Source organism: Argiope bruennichi, chromosome 4, assembly GCF_947563725.1.
Source record: "Argiope bruennichi chromosome 4, qqArgBrue1.1, whole genome shotgun sequence".
Taxonomy (NCBI): domain Eukaryota; kingdom Metazoa; phylum Arthropoda; class Arachnida; order Araneae; family Araneidae; genus Argiope; species Argiope bruennichi.
In genome coordinates this window covers 126,537,106-126,554,279 of record NC_079154.1, presented here as the reverse complement: position 1 = coordinate 126,554,279, position 17,174 = coordinate 126,537,106, and the positions used below count along the sequence as shown (strand labels likewise).

The 17,174-nt window shown below is 30.8% G+C and overlaps 1 protein-coding gene across 2 annotated transcripts; it reads right to left on the bottom strand.

Moving 5' to 3' along the window:
- Positions 1 to 268: 268 nt before the first annotated feature.
- LOC129965739 (proton-coupled folate transporter-like) lies at positions 269 to 16,115 on the bottom strand. Of its 2 annotated transcripts, none has more exons than XM_056079876.1 (6): positions 15,019 to 16,115; positions 5,280 to 5,528; positions 3,990 to 4,073; positions 2,844 to 2,994; positions 1,623 to 1,678; positions 269 to 592 (listed from the first exon to the last, which is right to left on the bottom strand). In XM_056079876.1, exons 1-6 carry the CDS (start codon positions 15,869 to 15,871, stop codon positions 534 to 536), a joined length of 1,452 nt encoding a protein of 483 aa, XP_055935851.1. In that variant the 5' UTR covers positions 15,872 to 16,115; the 3' UTR covers positions 269 to 533. The 2 variants fall into 2 exon arrangements, with proteins under 2 accessions (XP_055935851.1, XP_055935850.1); XM_056079875.1 differs by having other exon boundaries at positions 272 to 595; positions 15,019 to 16,114.
- Positions 16,116 to 17,174: the final 1,059 nt, after the last annotated feature.

Genomic DNA, 17,174 nt, shown 5'->3' with positions numbered 1-17,174 from the left:
CAATAGTTTTAAAAATAGAATAGTTCTCTTTTTCTGGAAAGTCTTACTAAAGGGCATGATTCTCAATAGGCTAAGACCTCAGCAGTTTACATTGTAGTCAGCATTCCCAACTATCTTTACTAATTCAAAACAAGTATACATTAATGCACAAAATTAATCATAAGCTAATAGGAAACTAACTTTCTTATTCATGAAATTTATTTTGTAATCATTGAAGCGTTTTCATATAAAATAAATAATGCTATTTCAAATAGATATAAAATTCTCTTTTTATTGAAATCAACATTGAAATAAAAACAAGTAAAAAAGCTAAACATATTTCATAATGTCAATTAACAACACACTATACGTTTTATACAATAAAAATATACAAGTAATAATTAAAATTTTTAACAATTTTTAAAATGAGAAAGAATATCATATTTTAAATAAAATAATCAATTCGCACCGGTACAATCTAAAAAAAATCTATTTCATAGATTCTAATTGCATGCATTATAAGATGTTCAAAATATTTTGAAGGCCCCTTTTATTTATGAGTTCACAGAGCCAGTTGATGCAGCAACACTGCAGATCTCACTTACACTTCCATCTTCTGAAATATAAAATAGTTAAGAATAATTTCTAGCTTTAAAATATAACTGAAACTGTACTATTATAATTTTATATAACTGCAGAACATCTTTAATCATAAAACTGATTATTCTTTTATAAATTATTTTTCTCCTCGCTAATTTATATGGAATTCCCAAAACTTATTTTTTAAATCTTTATTAACATGTTTGTAAATTCTACTTATAAAAATGTTCATCCTTCTGATGATTATTTTTTCGTTTTTAGTTTTGATTATGTTCTTAAAACTACCAGTCCTGCATTTTAAGGCAGATTTTAGGTTTAGTTAAATTTACAAAATTTCATTATATGTGTGGCTATCTAAATCATTCATCTAACAAATAAAATGCCTATTGAAATTTATATATAGCCATTATAAAAGTATTGAAGAAGGCTTTTATATGCCTGCATTTTTTTATTACTTGGCAAGCTTGAGGGGGGGGGGGAGAGCAGAAGAACAATCAACATTCTCTGTCAACGATTATCTGAAATATCTGTTTATTCAATGTAAATTCTAGTATATCTATGAATTATATTTTCAAATTAATGCTAAACATAAAAGAATAGTTACATGTTTGTCGAGTTTCAGAATGCTTAAATGAATGCAAATTTTTCTTGCCAATATATGCTATAGAAATAAGTAATGATATGGATAAAATTGTATTTCAAATGGTGTCATAAAAATATTCTACTTATAGCGTTTTTTATTTATTTAAATTTAACCTAACAAAGAAAAAAAATTAAATATTCCTCAATCTGCATAAAAAACATTTTTCAAGTCTGGCATAAATCAAATTGTGTCAGAGTTTTTAGTTACTTTGCTATATTTATTTTTACTATTATAAAAAGTAATAGGAAATGAATATTTTTGATTTTCTCTATTCGAATAAAATAGCAATTCAAATTTTTAATTGATTCAATACATAAAAATATATTTTACACATTATATTGCCATTAATTTAGAAAAATAAGTTTCTTTATGGCACAGGTTGTACTAAAAATGCACTTACCATGTTCAATAGTTTCATAGGCTGTGATATATGTACTTCTAGTTAAATAAAGATATCTGTAACAAAAATCAATATCACAGATTTATGAAACACATAAAATTGACAAATATCCTTAATATTTTAAGATAAAGGTTGTGATGAAATGTAATTTTTAGTTCAGTAACATGCTATTTAAAAAATCAAATTCAACAAAATATAATTCACAAATATTGTTACATAAAATTAAGTCATAAAAATAAAAAATTTCCCTAAAATAGTATTTTAAAAATTATCCATTAAGATTTGAAGAATTTCTCGAATAATACATATGAGCATTCATTAATCCTTTTCAGGTTTGTGGTATCACTTGTTAACAGCAAAATTATCTGCTTTTCTATTTATCACAGCTTTTTTAGTTTCTCCTATACAAAATATACCAACAGAAAGTTTTGTAATAGTCAAAAATTGGAACTCGGTATTTTAACAAATCTCCATGTTTCAGATATCCTTAAATTTAAAAAACACATTTTTGGAATATATTTGGCTCTTTGTGAACATGATAATCAAAAATGTATTGGAATAAACAGATGAAATATGGTATATAGTCTGTACTTCAATTTATGGATTTCTGTCAAATTTCGAACAAAATCCATTCAGAGGAAGTATGTCTGTCTAAATATAAATTAATATAATATTCACAAAATGAAGAGAGTTAGATTGATAAAATTTAATACACAGATGTAATATCTGCAGTGTAGATATGTATCAAAATCTGAAAGTTGTTGACCATCTATCAGTCTGATCTTTCATAAGCATGTAATTATGACAACTCAAAATCTCAATGACTTAAAAATGTGAGATTGTATGACTACAATTGTAGTCCTATGTCTAATTCTGGCTTTAATTGGTCAGGAAAAAGGCATCCATGTAATTTTCTGGTATCTTAACAGCATTCCAGTAATTAGTCATTAAAAAAAATACCAAAAGATCACAATTTTATTCACTCTTTTACAACTACTGTTCACCATTGGTATGCTATCTATTGGAATCACTATGTGAATATTGTTTAGAAAGCCAAATAGGAGCAATTAGAACTAAAAAAAAAATGTATGTATACTTTAGGTGTTTTTTTTTTTTTTTTTTAGTTATAAGCATTTTAGTTTATGAAATAGAGGCAAAATGTGAAATAAAATGGACTAAAAATTAAAAATAGATTTCAGTGTAATTCATAGATATACTTACAGCATGATGACGAAGGCTATTCCCTGTAAGCCAGCAGCTACTTCAAAACTTAGCCCATGGAAAGAAGTTTCAGTAAACACTGTCATAAGTGAAAATGAACCCAATAAGAAACATATGTTTTGCAGAACAGTTGTAAATGCAAAAATTCTTCCTGTAAGAAAAAAATTATAATAAGATTAAAATAACTATGAAATTGAAATTAGAATACATTGAAAATATTATTAATAATAAAGAAGTATAATTGGATACAGTTATGCAATTAAAAAGTCAAATCTAAAAATATTTTTTCAAGATAGCATTGTTTCGATAAAACTAAACAAGAAAAATATCTTTATATAGAAAATTTTATGAAAATTCTGACTTTAAAAACAGATTATAGTACACCCAATTTTGCATAGAAAACTATAGACATATGGATATTATTTATAGTAGTTGACTAGAAATTCATAAGATGACGATTGGTTCCAGACTGCATAAATATATCTAAAAAGATTTTTTCATTGTTTTTTGTTTTTCCCAATATAAATAAATTAGTATAAATTTTTAAAAACAATCTTTTATATTTATCTTTAAAATTTTCTAAATGAATTCTTCTGATCAATATTTTTTTAAGTGTGCATCTTGAGAAATTTGGTTTCATCTCAAGGATATTATTTAAGAAAAAATCTACAAGATTTTTTTTTTCACTTGCAATTTGCTATTGGCAATAATTTTCAACAGCTTCTATTTTGAAATCAAAGTATTGTACAAAATTCATATGAAAAAAAGGAATGTAGATAGCTGTAATCAATTTAATTTCATGATTTGAAAAAAAGGTGTAATGATAGCAAGCTTATTGATACAAATATTTATTACCCTTATTAAAATTTGTTCATTGGATTTCAATGTAATGTAAAATGTGTTTTATTTATTTTTATCAAACTTATGCCAAAAGTATATTTTACAAAAAGTGTTTGCTGGGCTGTATAACAGATAAAAAATATATATAGTTTGGCACTTGGGTATACTCTGGCTGGATTCGACAATCATACAGGCAGCTGGGAAATGTTTGGGAACAACTGCTATATGTAATTAAGCATACAATAAATATTGTTAAAATTTTATTAATGTAATAAATTATGACTTTAAATATGAATAAAAAATTACCTCTTTCATCAGAAGCAACAGTTTTGGACAAAATTGAACGTAAAGCAGGAACTGGAAACTCAGAGAACATATATAAAATGATACCTGAAAAAAATGTTTTTTTATATATTTCGTAGTTAAAATGCTATTGTTCATACAAATAATTATTATATTTATTAAAATTTGTTCAATAGATTTCAGTGTAATGTAAAATATGTTTTATTTCTTTTTTATCTAAACTTATGCAATCAAAGTCAGTGTAGAACAGTTTTAATAAATATTTCAGTAAATATGATTCCATAGCTTAAAAAATATAAACAATATTATACATACTACAAAGTATGTATGAATAGTTCTTTCCTCTTAATTAATTTTATCTAATATAATTTTGTTCTGAAAAAATTAATACAGAGGAATTGGTGTTACTTATGGTATTGTAAAGAGTTCATTTTGAAGAATAATTAATACCTATTTTTAAAACATTCAATAAAACATTACATTAAAAACTTCTGTTCTGGAGCAAATGATGGAATGGAAAAGTGATAATTAAATGTATTTCTATTATTTTAAGCTTATTACTAAAATATAAAAATTAATTAAAATGCTGAATGCATATATCAAAAAGTTGGAAAATATATCAAGTATTGTTATGGCATTGTAAATATAATATAGAATTTAAGTCCTTCCTAGGTTGTAATTTCTACTAGCAACACAGATGTAGAAAAGCATAAATAATGAACTCCGTCTATGGAGCTAGCATTCAGCTGTAAGAGGATAGTATTGCAATTATTTTAGTAATTGGTGTTGTCCCTTTCTTTTTTTAGGTAAAAATAACAAATTAATTAGTATTTAATCAGTTGTGAAAAAAGTTTATGGGCAGCCAACAATGTGGCACAAGAAGATGTAAAGCTATTTGACTGATATGATTTGACAAGAGAAGGAGAAAAAAGCAAATAGATGTATACCAAAATTCATGCAGTCCTCAATCTTTTTACTTCCAATTAGTTTATATATATATATATTACAGACTATATATAATATATACAACAAAAATTATATCACATATATACAGCATAAAAACATTTGTTAGTGAATAAATTATTGTAATTTCTAAAATTTTCAAATAAATTTGAAGTACAGCTAGTGTTTCAAAATTAAAATGATTTTTGACTGTTAATGAACCAATAATTACCTTTTATATCTGAAAAGAACCTTTCATATTTTATCACTATTCTCAATTTATAGAACTCAACATAAATCAGCTGTCTTTTTATATAAATCCATAAACAAAAGGTCATATGACATACTTACAGCTATAAACCATATAATCATGGTTAGTACTTAAGGCACTGAGTCCAAAAACAACTAATCCTGTAAATCTGGAGAATAATCCTAGCATCCCAATACAATGATCAGGAACACGTGGAAAGCGATGAAGAAGAGGATATATGCATATCAGTGCAAGCCCTTCCACAGCAAATTGAATGGAATGGAAGTTGGTATATTCATCAAAATTCCAGTTTATTGTCCTCAAAAAGTAATATGATAGTGTAAGCTGAACTGAAAAAAAAAGGTAAAATTATCATAACATTTAAACTCACATAATCTGGGGGCACGGCAGTGCCCCCGCCAAGTCGAGCAAAAACAAGCGGCACGTCCGTACCATCCTTTTCTCGAAGCAGTTCAGGCCATTTTTGACCCCCTATAACTTTGTTACGGATAAAACTAGAAGCCTGATATTTCAGTAACCAAGCAGGCATTATACAAATACGGAATATTTCAAATTTCATTAAATTTGAACCAGTAGTTTAAGAATTATAACTAGTCAAAGTTTGTGAATTTTGTCACTGACTGACTGACTGACCGATCATCAAAACTCTAAGGCACTTCTAGCAGACATAGAAGCTTCAAATTTAGAATACAATTAGTGTTTAGTGTATAAATCAAGGAAAAACTAAAATATCCGTGTAATAATGGAGGGATCGATACATTTTTCGAAGTTTCGAGCATTATCCATTTTGTTGGCAAATTCGTCGCCAAGTCGCCAAATGGTCGCCAAGTTTGTCACCAAGCTCTGGGATGACAGGTTCGGCATCCGACAGCATCCAATACAGATTACTGTAAAACGATCTTTCTTATGATGATACTATTTGCTCTGGAAAGCAAAATGACAGGTTTGTAACAATATCTAATTTGAAATAATTCAATTTAAAGCTGTGGAAGCTGCAAACGCAATGGGTGACATTCAGAGAATCAATCTGGTAGAAGAAGAGCAAACTGATCTTCAAAGTATGATCGTAAAACTTAATGCCGATCAAAAAAGAGTCTTCGATATGATCACAAATAAAATGGACACAACTGATAATAACGCTGCCGTTTTACACTGTTTTGTGAGTGGAACTGGTGGTACTGGAAAGAGCTTTTTAATAAAGTTTGGGTTAAGATGTATTTAAACAAAAAAAGTGGCAGTTAATTGCTCCAACAGGAATAGCTGCATTCAATGTGAATGGGTTGACTAAAACTATTGCAGCTGCCTGTAGAACACAAGCAAACACCGAAGTACAAGCCACTTTCTGATGAAGTGCTCCAAGTTCTGAGATCAGATTTGAAAGAAGTAGTGTTGTTTATCATAGACAAAGTGTCGATAATATCCAATGTTACTTTAACATATATTCATTTACGCTTACCTGAAATATTCGACACAAGCGACGATCAGAATGGGTGGTTTGGAAAAAAACATCTTGTAGTTTTCAGAGATCTCTTACAGCTTCCGCCGGTAAGAGAAAAGTCACCTATTGAAAAACTACCAACTGCTGAAACTAATAAGTTGTTAGGTTCCCTCAGGATACCAAATCTGTGGATTGAACTGCTCATATACGATGAACTTACAATTAACATGCGACAGCTCAATGATTCTGACTTAGTTGAAATGCTAAATAGAATAAGATTAGATGTGACTACACAAAAGGACCGCGACTTACTCTCGACTAGATTAATAACTCTAAAATACAATTCAAATGAAAACAGGTTAATTGAAATAATTGAACACCTCTCGAAACTTCTTGATGATACCGTTTGCTTATTACCTACAAAAAACATGTGTCAACAATTAAATACTGCAATGCTTAAACCTCTTCCACATCCCGAAATAAAACTTACAGCTGTAGATAGTGTGGCGATCCTGCTTCCATCAAAATGACTGTATTCGAAAAACTATTTTCCTAACTGCGCACCGGAAGTACGAAGCAGTTATCTACGATCAAGCGCGCAAGCTGTGCGAATTAAAAAGATCAATTTCCGGTCTTTCACAAAAATCTGTTGTCTGTCGATGTGTTAGCGTTAAAAATTAAAAGATGTTTATTTTTATATAAAAAAAGTCGTCGCTCATTCTTTATGTGTGGATGTAACTTAACTATCCCAATTTGCAACCTTCTCCACTAAAACATCCCACATTTGGTGACTCGAAAAGTGAAAGGATAACTTTCCCAGTTTTCTTTATGCATTAAATGGCGCCACAGCGCATTTCTTCCTAATGGCGGTAAGCGTATCGTTGAATATTTTTTCTATTTTCACAGCCTAAATAATTTCCATCGGAACTTCTGTTATATAATTTGAATTAGCATTTTCATATTATTTACTCTGATTATCAGTATATTATTTGTATTTTCGTATTTCAAAGCAGTTTTGTGAAATTATATTTATAACGTGCCTTTGATTTCTTGAATAAAACATGCCAGGAGATACTCCAAATTCCGCCAACAACGACGCAACAGTTTCTCGTGTTGGCGTCAAACTTCCGCCTTTCTGGAAAGCTAACCCTGCATTATGGTTTGTTCAACTTGAGGCGCAATTCGCCTTGGTGGGAATTACTGCTGACGATACAAAATTTAATCATGTTGTTTCTGCCGTTGATTCTGATATTTTGAATTGTGTAAGCGATGTAATATTGAAACCTCCTGATACTGATAAATATCCAACATTAAAAAAACGTTTAATTGAGTTGCATTCTGAAAGTGAAGCTTCGAAAATACGTACGCTGCTACAAGGCCTAGAACTTGGCGACCAACGACCATCTCAGTTATTAGCTCGTATGAAAACATTGGCGGGCGATACTGTTGGCGAGCCACTCTTAAAATTTCTTTGGCTCGGAAGACTGCCAAACAGCACACAAACTATTTTAACTGCTTTGAATGAAGATTTAGCTGGTTTAGCATCAGTTGCAGATAAAATAAATGATTTGGCTGGCCATTCAAACATTAATTCCGTTACTCCTCAATCTTTGAATAATCAAATAGCCCAACTTGAAAAACAAGTCGCCCATTTGACGACTTTAGTTGGCGAGCTTACTACAACAATGCGCCAATCACGCTCTCAAAGCAGAAATAGAAATCGACCTTTTAAAAACAGTCGTAGTTGCTCTCGTGATCGCTTAAAAAAATATAAAGAACCTGCTGATGGCATTTGCTTTTATCATACAAATTTTGGCACAAAAGCAAAAAAATGTAGTTTGCCTTGCTCTTTCAAGAATTCGGGAAACTAAATCGGCGGTCGTCCACTGGCCTTGGCCACGATCGCAAAAATTAATAGAATTATGCTGGCCGATAAAGTTAGTAAATGGAAATTTTTAGTGGATACAGGCGCAGACGTATCTGTTTTACCACACAATTATGCTCCTAAAGCTGATTCCTCTAATGAATTACTCCTCTTAGCTGCTAATGGCACAAAAATAGCTACTTTTGGTAAAAAACGCCTTACGCTAGACTTAAATTTACGGCGAAATTTTACTTGGTCTTTCATAATTGCAAATGTGAACCAACCAATTATAGGTGTTGATTTTTTAAAACACTATAATCTTTTGGTTGATGTTAAAAGTGGTTGTTTGATTGATGGCATAACTAAATTAACCACTCAAGGCAAATATACAAACACAGATTCATTAACTTCTGGTATATCCATTTTGCTTGGTGATTCAGAATTCTATGACATTTTATCGCAATTCCAAGACCTCACTAATCCATCTCAACCAACAAAAAGCAAAGTATCAACTAAAATACATCACTTTATTGAAACAACTGGTCAACCAGTATTTTCGAGACCTCGTCGCTTATCTCCCGAGTTGCTAAAAATTGCACGTCAGGAATTTGAATTTTTAATGTCTCAAGGTATTATCCGTCCTTCTAGTAGCCCATGGGCAAGTCCTCTACACATGGTGAAAAAGTCTAATGGAGAATGGAGACCGTGTGGCGACTACCGTCATTTAAATTCAATTACCGTTCCTGATAGATACCCAGTTCCTCATATTCAAGATTGCACTCAAATGTTTTTCAATAAAACCATTTTCTCCACCCTGGATTTGATCCGAGCTTATCATCAAATTCCTATTAACCCAGCGGACATTCCAAAAACAGCAATCACAACCCCATTTGGTCTTTTTGAATATGTTTATATGCCCTTTGGTTTAAGAAACGCGGGACAAACCTTTCAACGTTATATACATCAAGTTTTGTCAAATTTAGATTTCTGCATTCCTTATTTTGATGACATACTGATTGCATCAAATAATGTAGAACAGCACAAACAACATTTAAAAACAGTATTTGAACGATTATCTCAGCACGGATTGAAACTAAACCCTTCAAAATGCGTCCTTGGGAAGCAATCGGTAAAGTTTCTAGGTTGTCTAATTACATCTGAAGGCGTGAAACCTTTACCGGAAAAAGTTCAAGCCATTTCTGATTTTCCCAAACCTCAAAATATATCTGAGCTAAAGCGTTTCTTGGCCATGCTCAATTTTTACCGTCGATTTTTGCCTCATGCCGCTCAGACTCAAGCTAGCCTACACGAACTTTTAAAAAACTCTAAAAAGAATGATAAGCGACTTGTTCCTTGGACTGACCTCACTACAGAAGCTTTCGAAAAATGCAAATCTGATATTGCAAATGCAGCTACTTTGAACTTCCATTCACCTAACCAGCAATTATCTATCATGGTTGATGCTTCAGACTCAGCCATCGGATCTGTCCTCCATACAACTACGTCTAATGGTCAACAACCTCTAGCATTTTATTCCCGAAAACTTACGCCCTCAGAACGTAAATACAGTACGTATGATAGGGAACTTTTGGCGATATATGCAACTATCAAACATTTTCGACACTTGTTGGAAGGTCAAAATTTCATAATATTTACAGATCATCGACCTCTTACTTTTGCTTTCACCAAAAAATCTGACTCTTCTTCTCCAAGACAACTAAGATACCTTGATTTCATTGCACAATTCAGCACCGACATCAGGCACGTATCGGGCTCAAAAAACGTTGTAGCTGATACCTTATCTCGTATTAATGAAATACAGTTACCAAAAATAGACTTTTCTGCCATGGCGGAAGCACAAGCATCTGATGAAGAACTTCAGACTATTTTGGCAAAGAATGAACTGTCACTTTGTTTAAAACCTCTCTCAACCGACCCCAATTCATCTAAACTTTACTGTGATGTCAAGCAAAACAAAATTAGACCTTACGTCCCAGAAATTTTCCGAAAGAAAGTTTTTCTATCTTTGCACAATATTTCCCACCCAGGTATCCGTGCCACTAAACATTTGATTTCAGAGAGATTCTTTTGGCCGTCCATGCAAAAGGACATTTCAAATTTCACCCGTTCATGTCTAGATTGCCAAAAATCTAAAATAGCTAGACACACCAATAGTCCTCTTAAATCTTTTCAATTACCTGCAGCCAGATTCGATCATGTTCATCTAGATCTCGTAGGACCTCTTCCACCTTCAAACAATTGCGGATACCTACTTACCTGCATAGATCGTTTCACACGATGGCCTGAGGCAATTCCCATTCCTGATATTTCTGCTGAAACTGTTGCGCGTGCATTCATAACTCATTGGATCTCACGCTTCGGTTTGCCTTCAATAATCACGACAGATCAAGGACGACAATTCCAAAGCAACTTGTTTTCTTTGCTCAGCAAACTCTTGGGTGTCCAAAAGATCCGAACGACCCCATACCACCCAAAAAGCAATGGAATAGTCGAGCGATTCCATCGATCTCTTAAACAAAGCCTCCGATGTCATGCATCTACGAAATGGGCCGAATCAATTCCTTTGGTTTTGCTCGGACTCCGAACCGCATTAAAAGAAGATCTACAGTGCACATCGGCCGAACTAGTTTATGGCTCAACCCTTAAACTACCATCAGAATTTTTTTGAATCCCCTTCAATTAACGTCGAGCCTCATGAGTTCCTAATAAATTTACGGACCTTGATGGATCAACTTAAACCTGTTGCTACTGCACCTCATGACACCAAGAAAGTATTCGTTCATCCAGCTCTGGACACTTGCTCACATGTGTTCGTGCGCCACGATGCTGTTAAAAAACCTTTACAAGCGCCATACAATGGACCATACCTCGTACTCAAACGAACTGATAAAATGTTCACAATTGAAAAGAACGGCAAACAGTCCACGATCAACATTGATCGCTTAAAGCCTGCGTTCTTCGAGAACTCTCACCAGTCCTCTGCACCAGCAATATCACCACCAGTTGCAGTTCCGACTTCACCAAAACCAGTACCCGAACTGTCTCCATCGAGTCCTGTGTCACCTACAAATTCTACTCCAGTACCTTATGTGACCAGATCTGGCCGACGAGTTCGCTTCAACACTCGTTACCTCTAACTTCAGTGCCTGCTGCACTACTTGAGGGGGGAGTACTGTGGCGATCCTGCTTCCATCAAAATGACTGTATTCGAAAAACTATTTTCCTAACTGCGCACCGGAAGTACGAAGCAGTTATCTACGATCAAGCGCGCAAGCTGTGCGTATTAAAAAGATCAATTTCCGGTCTTTCACAAAAATCTGTTGTCTGTCGATGTGTTAGCGTTAAAAATTAAAAGATGTTTATTTTTATATAAAAAAAGTCGTCGCTCATTCTTTATGTGTGGATGTAACTTAACTATCCCAATTTGCAACCTTCTCCACTAAAACATCCCACAATAGCATAGATTGCCCCAGATACCTCACAAAAAGAGCTCGTGAATGCATAAAAAATATGAAGACGATGCTTCTACGATTGCAGGCCTGGAAGAGAACATAATTATAAAAATAGGAGCAAAAGTCGTGTTAAGGCGAAATATTGGCGTGAGTCTTGGTTGATTTCCGGGTTCTATCGGTATAGTGCAAAGAGTAAAGGTTGATACGGAAAATACAAAAATAATTAAGAAAATATACATTACATTTAATAAAGGACATGTTTACGAGCTTAGTCCGGTAAAAATTAAATTTGAAATTATTAATGGAGCTTATGTTCATAGCGAACAGTTTCCCATATGTATAGCCTATGCTATAATTATACACAAAAGTCTGAGCCTAAATCTAAATAATGCACTGATGAATATCGGTTTTGCAGTATTCACATCCGGTCAAACTTACGTGGCAATTTCGAGAGTTATAGGTCTGGACGGCTTACATCTAATAAATGTCGACTTTGGAAGTATTAAAGCGCAGGAATTCTCAATTTGTGAATACAACAGACTAAGAATCATTTACCGTTCAGACTTGTCAAAAATTGTAACATCAAAGCTTACGAGAAAAACCCATAGAGACAGGGAGTGGGCTATGAGAAAAACTGTAGCTGAAGCTCAAGAAGTAGTACCGGAAAAGAAAAAGTGGAAGACTACATACAAAAATAAGAAAAGAACTATCTACAAAAAGAAATGAGATGCCATCAAAAACATAACGTGTAAAAAAACCAAGTCTCGCAACTCAGTTCTTCTATCGTAAAAAGTTGTGAGATCCATGTAATACCAAGTCGGTCAATTTATTCAGTCTCTACTTAAGGGTCCTTCTATCTTAAGTTATTACGTCATTAGCTAACCTAACAACATCTTATAGTGACCATATCAATATTAAAAATCTTTTATGTTTTAAATAAATAGATTGACTTGGCAATCGCACTAAACAATCTAATTTTATATAATATGTTAATGTTATCTAATTTAATGTAAAGATGTATTGTGTTTTCATGCGATTGCCAAGTCAATCTATTTATTTAAACCATAAAAGATTTTTAATATTGATATGGTCACTATAAGATGTTGTTAGGTTAGCTAATGACGTAATAACTTAAGATAGAAGGACCCTTAAGTAGAGACTGAATAAATTGACCGACTTGGTATTACATGGATCTCACAACTTTTTACGATAGAAGAACTGAGTTGCGAGACTTGGTTTTTTTACACGTTATGTTTTTGATGGCATTTCTTATTCATAATAAAATAACAATACATGAATATGAGTGTATTATATTTTTATTGTTATTTATTGATTTTCCAAAAATAATTACAGTTGGTGACAACACAAAATACCTAATGTACCATTATGTAGAATTAAATAGCCTTGAATAAAAAAATATTTCAATGGAAATTAGTTTTAAGCATCATTCATCAATATCCTATAGAATACAATTCTTTGTTTTCACTGAATACTGATGTCAAAAAAGGTATTCCTTTCCAAAATACCAGGATATTGTAGTGTATGTAACAGATTGCCTTAAACTTTGGGTTATCATTATATTTAAAAAAAATTACTATAATTTACAATTTATATAAATGAAAAATTATGAAGCTTGATTGCAAATATTATATAAATTCATAGATTATATGTATGTAAAAAAATAAGATACATAAATTATTTTGATAATTTTTTTTAATTATCTCTTGGAAAACTTGATTAATTTAAGCAAATCTAATTTTTTTTATAAACAAGATCATACAGAAATATATAGCATGTAGGAAAAGGAATAAGAGAGTTTTATTAATTTTTTCATGCTACATTTAAGTTAATCTAATAGTGTAAGCTGCAATAAATAATTTTATTTGTTTAGAAACTAGAATTAGAAGATTGTTAAAATCTTAAAGCCTTTATTTTTTAGTTTAATAGCAACCTAAAAAACAATTTATATAAGTTACATACTTTTTATTCAGCTATTATTTACTTAATTAGAATTTATCCTACTTTTCTCCAAAATAAAATAACTCTTTTTTAATAATCTCTTTGAATAAATAATGCAGGGATACTTCAGTCACTAAAATGAAGGTTATCAAATCATGCATAGATAAAGGGAAAATATATTTTGTATGTTTATTATATTTTAATTACTCAAAAACTATTTCTTTTCTTACAAAACATATATATATATAACCCAGTTCATATTGAGATACATATGAAGTATCAAGAAAAACAAGAGAAAAAAACATTACATAATAATTAAATCATAAACTAATGAAAAATACATTTTTAAATCTTAAGAAAAAAAAAATGCAATGTATTTATCACAGAATTGCAAGATATGCTAATAGGTTTTTAAAAAATATTAAACTGAGCTAAGTGCATTTTAGATGTGATGACTATGCATATAATAGAACATCATCTCCTCATTTCACTCCATTTTTTCCCCAAATTCTATAGAGAAGTATAAATTGCAGAATTTATAGTGAAAAGGAATGCAATTATATTCAACATGATTAGATTAATTTACACAAACCCAATTTTTAATAGTTTACCCTATATTTTATAAAAAGCCTTTTTTTTTTTTTTTTTTTTTTTACTAGTAAAGAAAGAGTCCATTAAAAGATTAACAAACTCTAACATCCAAAGAGCATTTTTTTTTCTAACTATTATCTTACAAAAAATATAGTCACCCTATTATAGTGAATTATGGCAATTCAATTCATACTTACTTAAAAACTATGAATTCCTCTTTTATGGGTTTTTGTTAAACAGACATTCTAAATCACTTAGAACAATATATTTTTACATTTTATACAACATAGTCCTTTCCTTACAGCCTCCTGCTCCAATATCTAAAATATCCCAAAATGATTTTCAGGAAAGTTAATCACATTATTTATTTGTCAAAATAAAGAAATATGTACCAACAATCAACACATTCATTTCATACACATCATTTTTTAATAAGCTCTATTAAATGAAGGAATTTTTTTAAATGGATGTAAATAATATATTTATATACTTACCTACAGACCCCATATAAGTAAGACTCAATGCAATTAACATCAGTATTATTTTTGCCCTTTTTCCTTCCTCACGAAAACGAAAAACAGTTTTGAGAGAGTCTCCAACATGTCTTAAACTGAAAAGACTTGACCAAGACAAGGGTCCGTACAGAGACTGAGAGTCAGAAGAATAGCTTGGAATTCGGAAAATAATATATATTGCAATGCCAGCAGATATTATGGCTTCAAATATAAAGAGCATAACAAAATTATTAAGTTCCCATTCATAGTGTACATGTTTAAGAAACAGTCCAGCAGTTTTTATTCCAACAGTGCCTCCAATAAATATCATTGATTCTAAAATAATAATTCGTTTAGTCCTGGATTGTTCGAGAGTAAAATCGGATATATATCCGTAAGTTGTAGCTATGATACCAACAGTGCCAAATGTAACACCAGAAATAAAGGAACTAATGAAAAAATAAGCCATGTGAATTCTTATAAAATAGGAAAGAACAGCATTTATACAGGCAGCAATGACTGTACCAATTGGAGGAATCAACATGGGAAGTTTACGACCGAGACGGTCACTCCATGATCCTACATAAAATGTAGTGATAAATGTAAAAATAAATAAGCACATATCAGTATATTTTGACCATGTAGTAGCTAAATTTGTAGCATCTGTTTGATTAGCTTTCAATGCATAGCTACACTCGCTGATGTTCACCGGGTTTTTTAACATTATACAAGATTTTATATAAATCAATTCTTGAAGCGCATTACTTTCCATAAATATTATCATCATATAAAGGAAAAGAATGGGTTCCACAGTAATAAGCTTCAATTTTGCAATAATTGATTGCAAATTCATTTTGGATTGATATGAAAGATTCAGCAAAATTTACTTATATAATAATTTAAAATATCATTTAAAATTTAGAAACTAATTTTAAATTAAAATTATTATAAAATGAAAATTAACTTAAACTGCACAGCATGATGAATCATAAAAACCGGGAACGATTGAGATTCTAGTGCTACTACTGCGCTACCGAGGCAACCGGGAACAATTGTTTATTTACAAATGCATGCAACCCTCTTTAAATAGCAGCGTCTCAATCGCCATCCTTATCTCTATGAGATGGAAGAATCCATCATAAGCCGTACATTTCGAAGGTAGAAAGATTTGACAGAGACGGGGGCGCTTCGAGACAACTGACGTCATTAATATTGTAGTACTAAACTTTTCGCGGTTCAATTGAATCATTTCTCACTGCGCACATAGAAAAATGTTGGGAATGTGGTTTTGGTTTCTTTTTATTAGAAGATATACTGTTATTCTAGTGAGTGAGAAAAATTTAATTTTGAATTTCTTTCATATATTTATTATGTATCACTCAATTTTTAATTTTTGGAATAACATTTTTGTTACTGTAAATTACTCTCCTCTCCTAGACAAATAAAACAAAACGAATTTTATTAGTTAGCAGATAAATCATTGTAAATTATTAATAAAAATATAATGAACCTTTTTAATGCTTGAAATGAAACCACTTTTCATATTTTATTTATAAATGAAGTTTTTTGTAACAAATTAATCATACATGAATAATGATATAATTGTACATTTAAATGTTTTCACTTGATGAATTTATTTATTAACCCATTTGCTGTTATTTGAAAATAAATCATACTTGATAAAAAAAATTAAAGTGGGAAAAATGTATTTTACCATATTTGTGTGTTTGTGTTTGTTAATTTTTATACTTATTTGAATTTAAATTTTTTATGACGGCCCATACAAAGTTTTAAAATTTGTTAAAAAGGTAATTTTCTGCTAAGCATATCAGAGGACATAAGTTTTTACTATTTCTTTTCAAATTAATGCTTATTTTTCTACTTCTTAAATCATATTATTAAATGTATCATGTTTGTACTTCTGACTTTCTCAGTATATTTCAAAATATTAAATATATATATAAATTCTTGAAAAATTAAAAACAGTGCTTTGATTGATTAAAAGTTGTCAGAAACATTGTCTGAACATCCATTGCAGTCTGCTATTTCCATTTTCAGAGTAATGAATAACTCTACTTTATAAAAATGAAATTACTAAGTGCACTTTTAGATTAATAATTTAAACCAAAGTAATATTAGTTAACATAAAATGACAT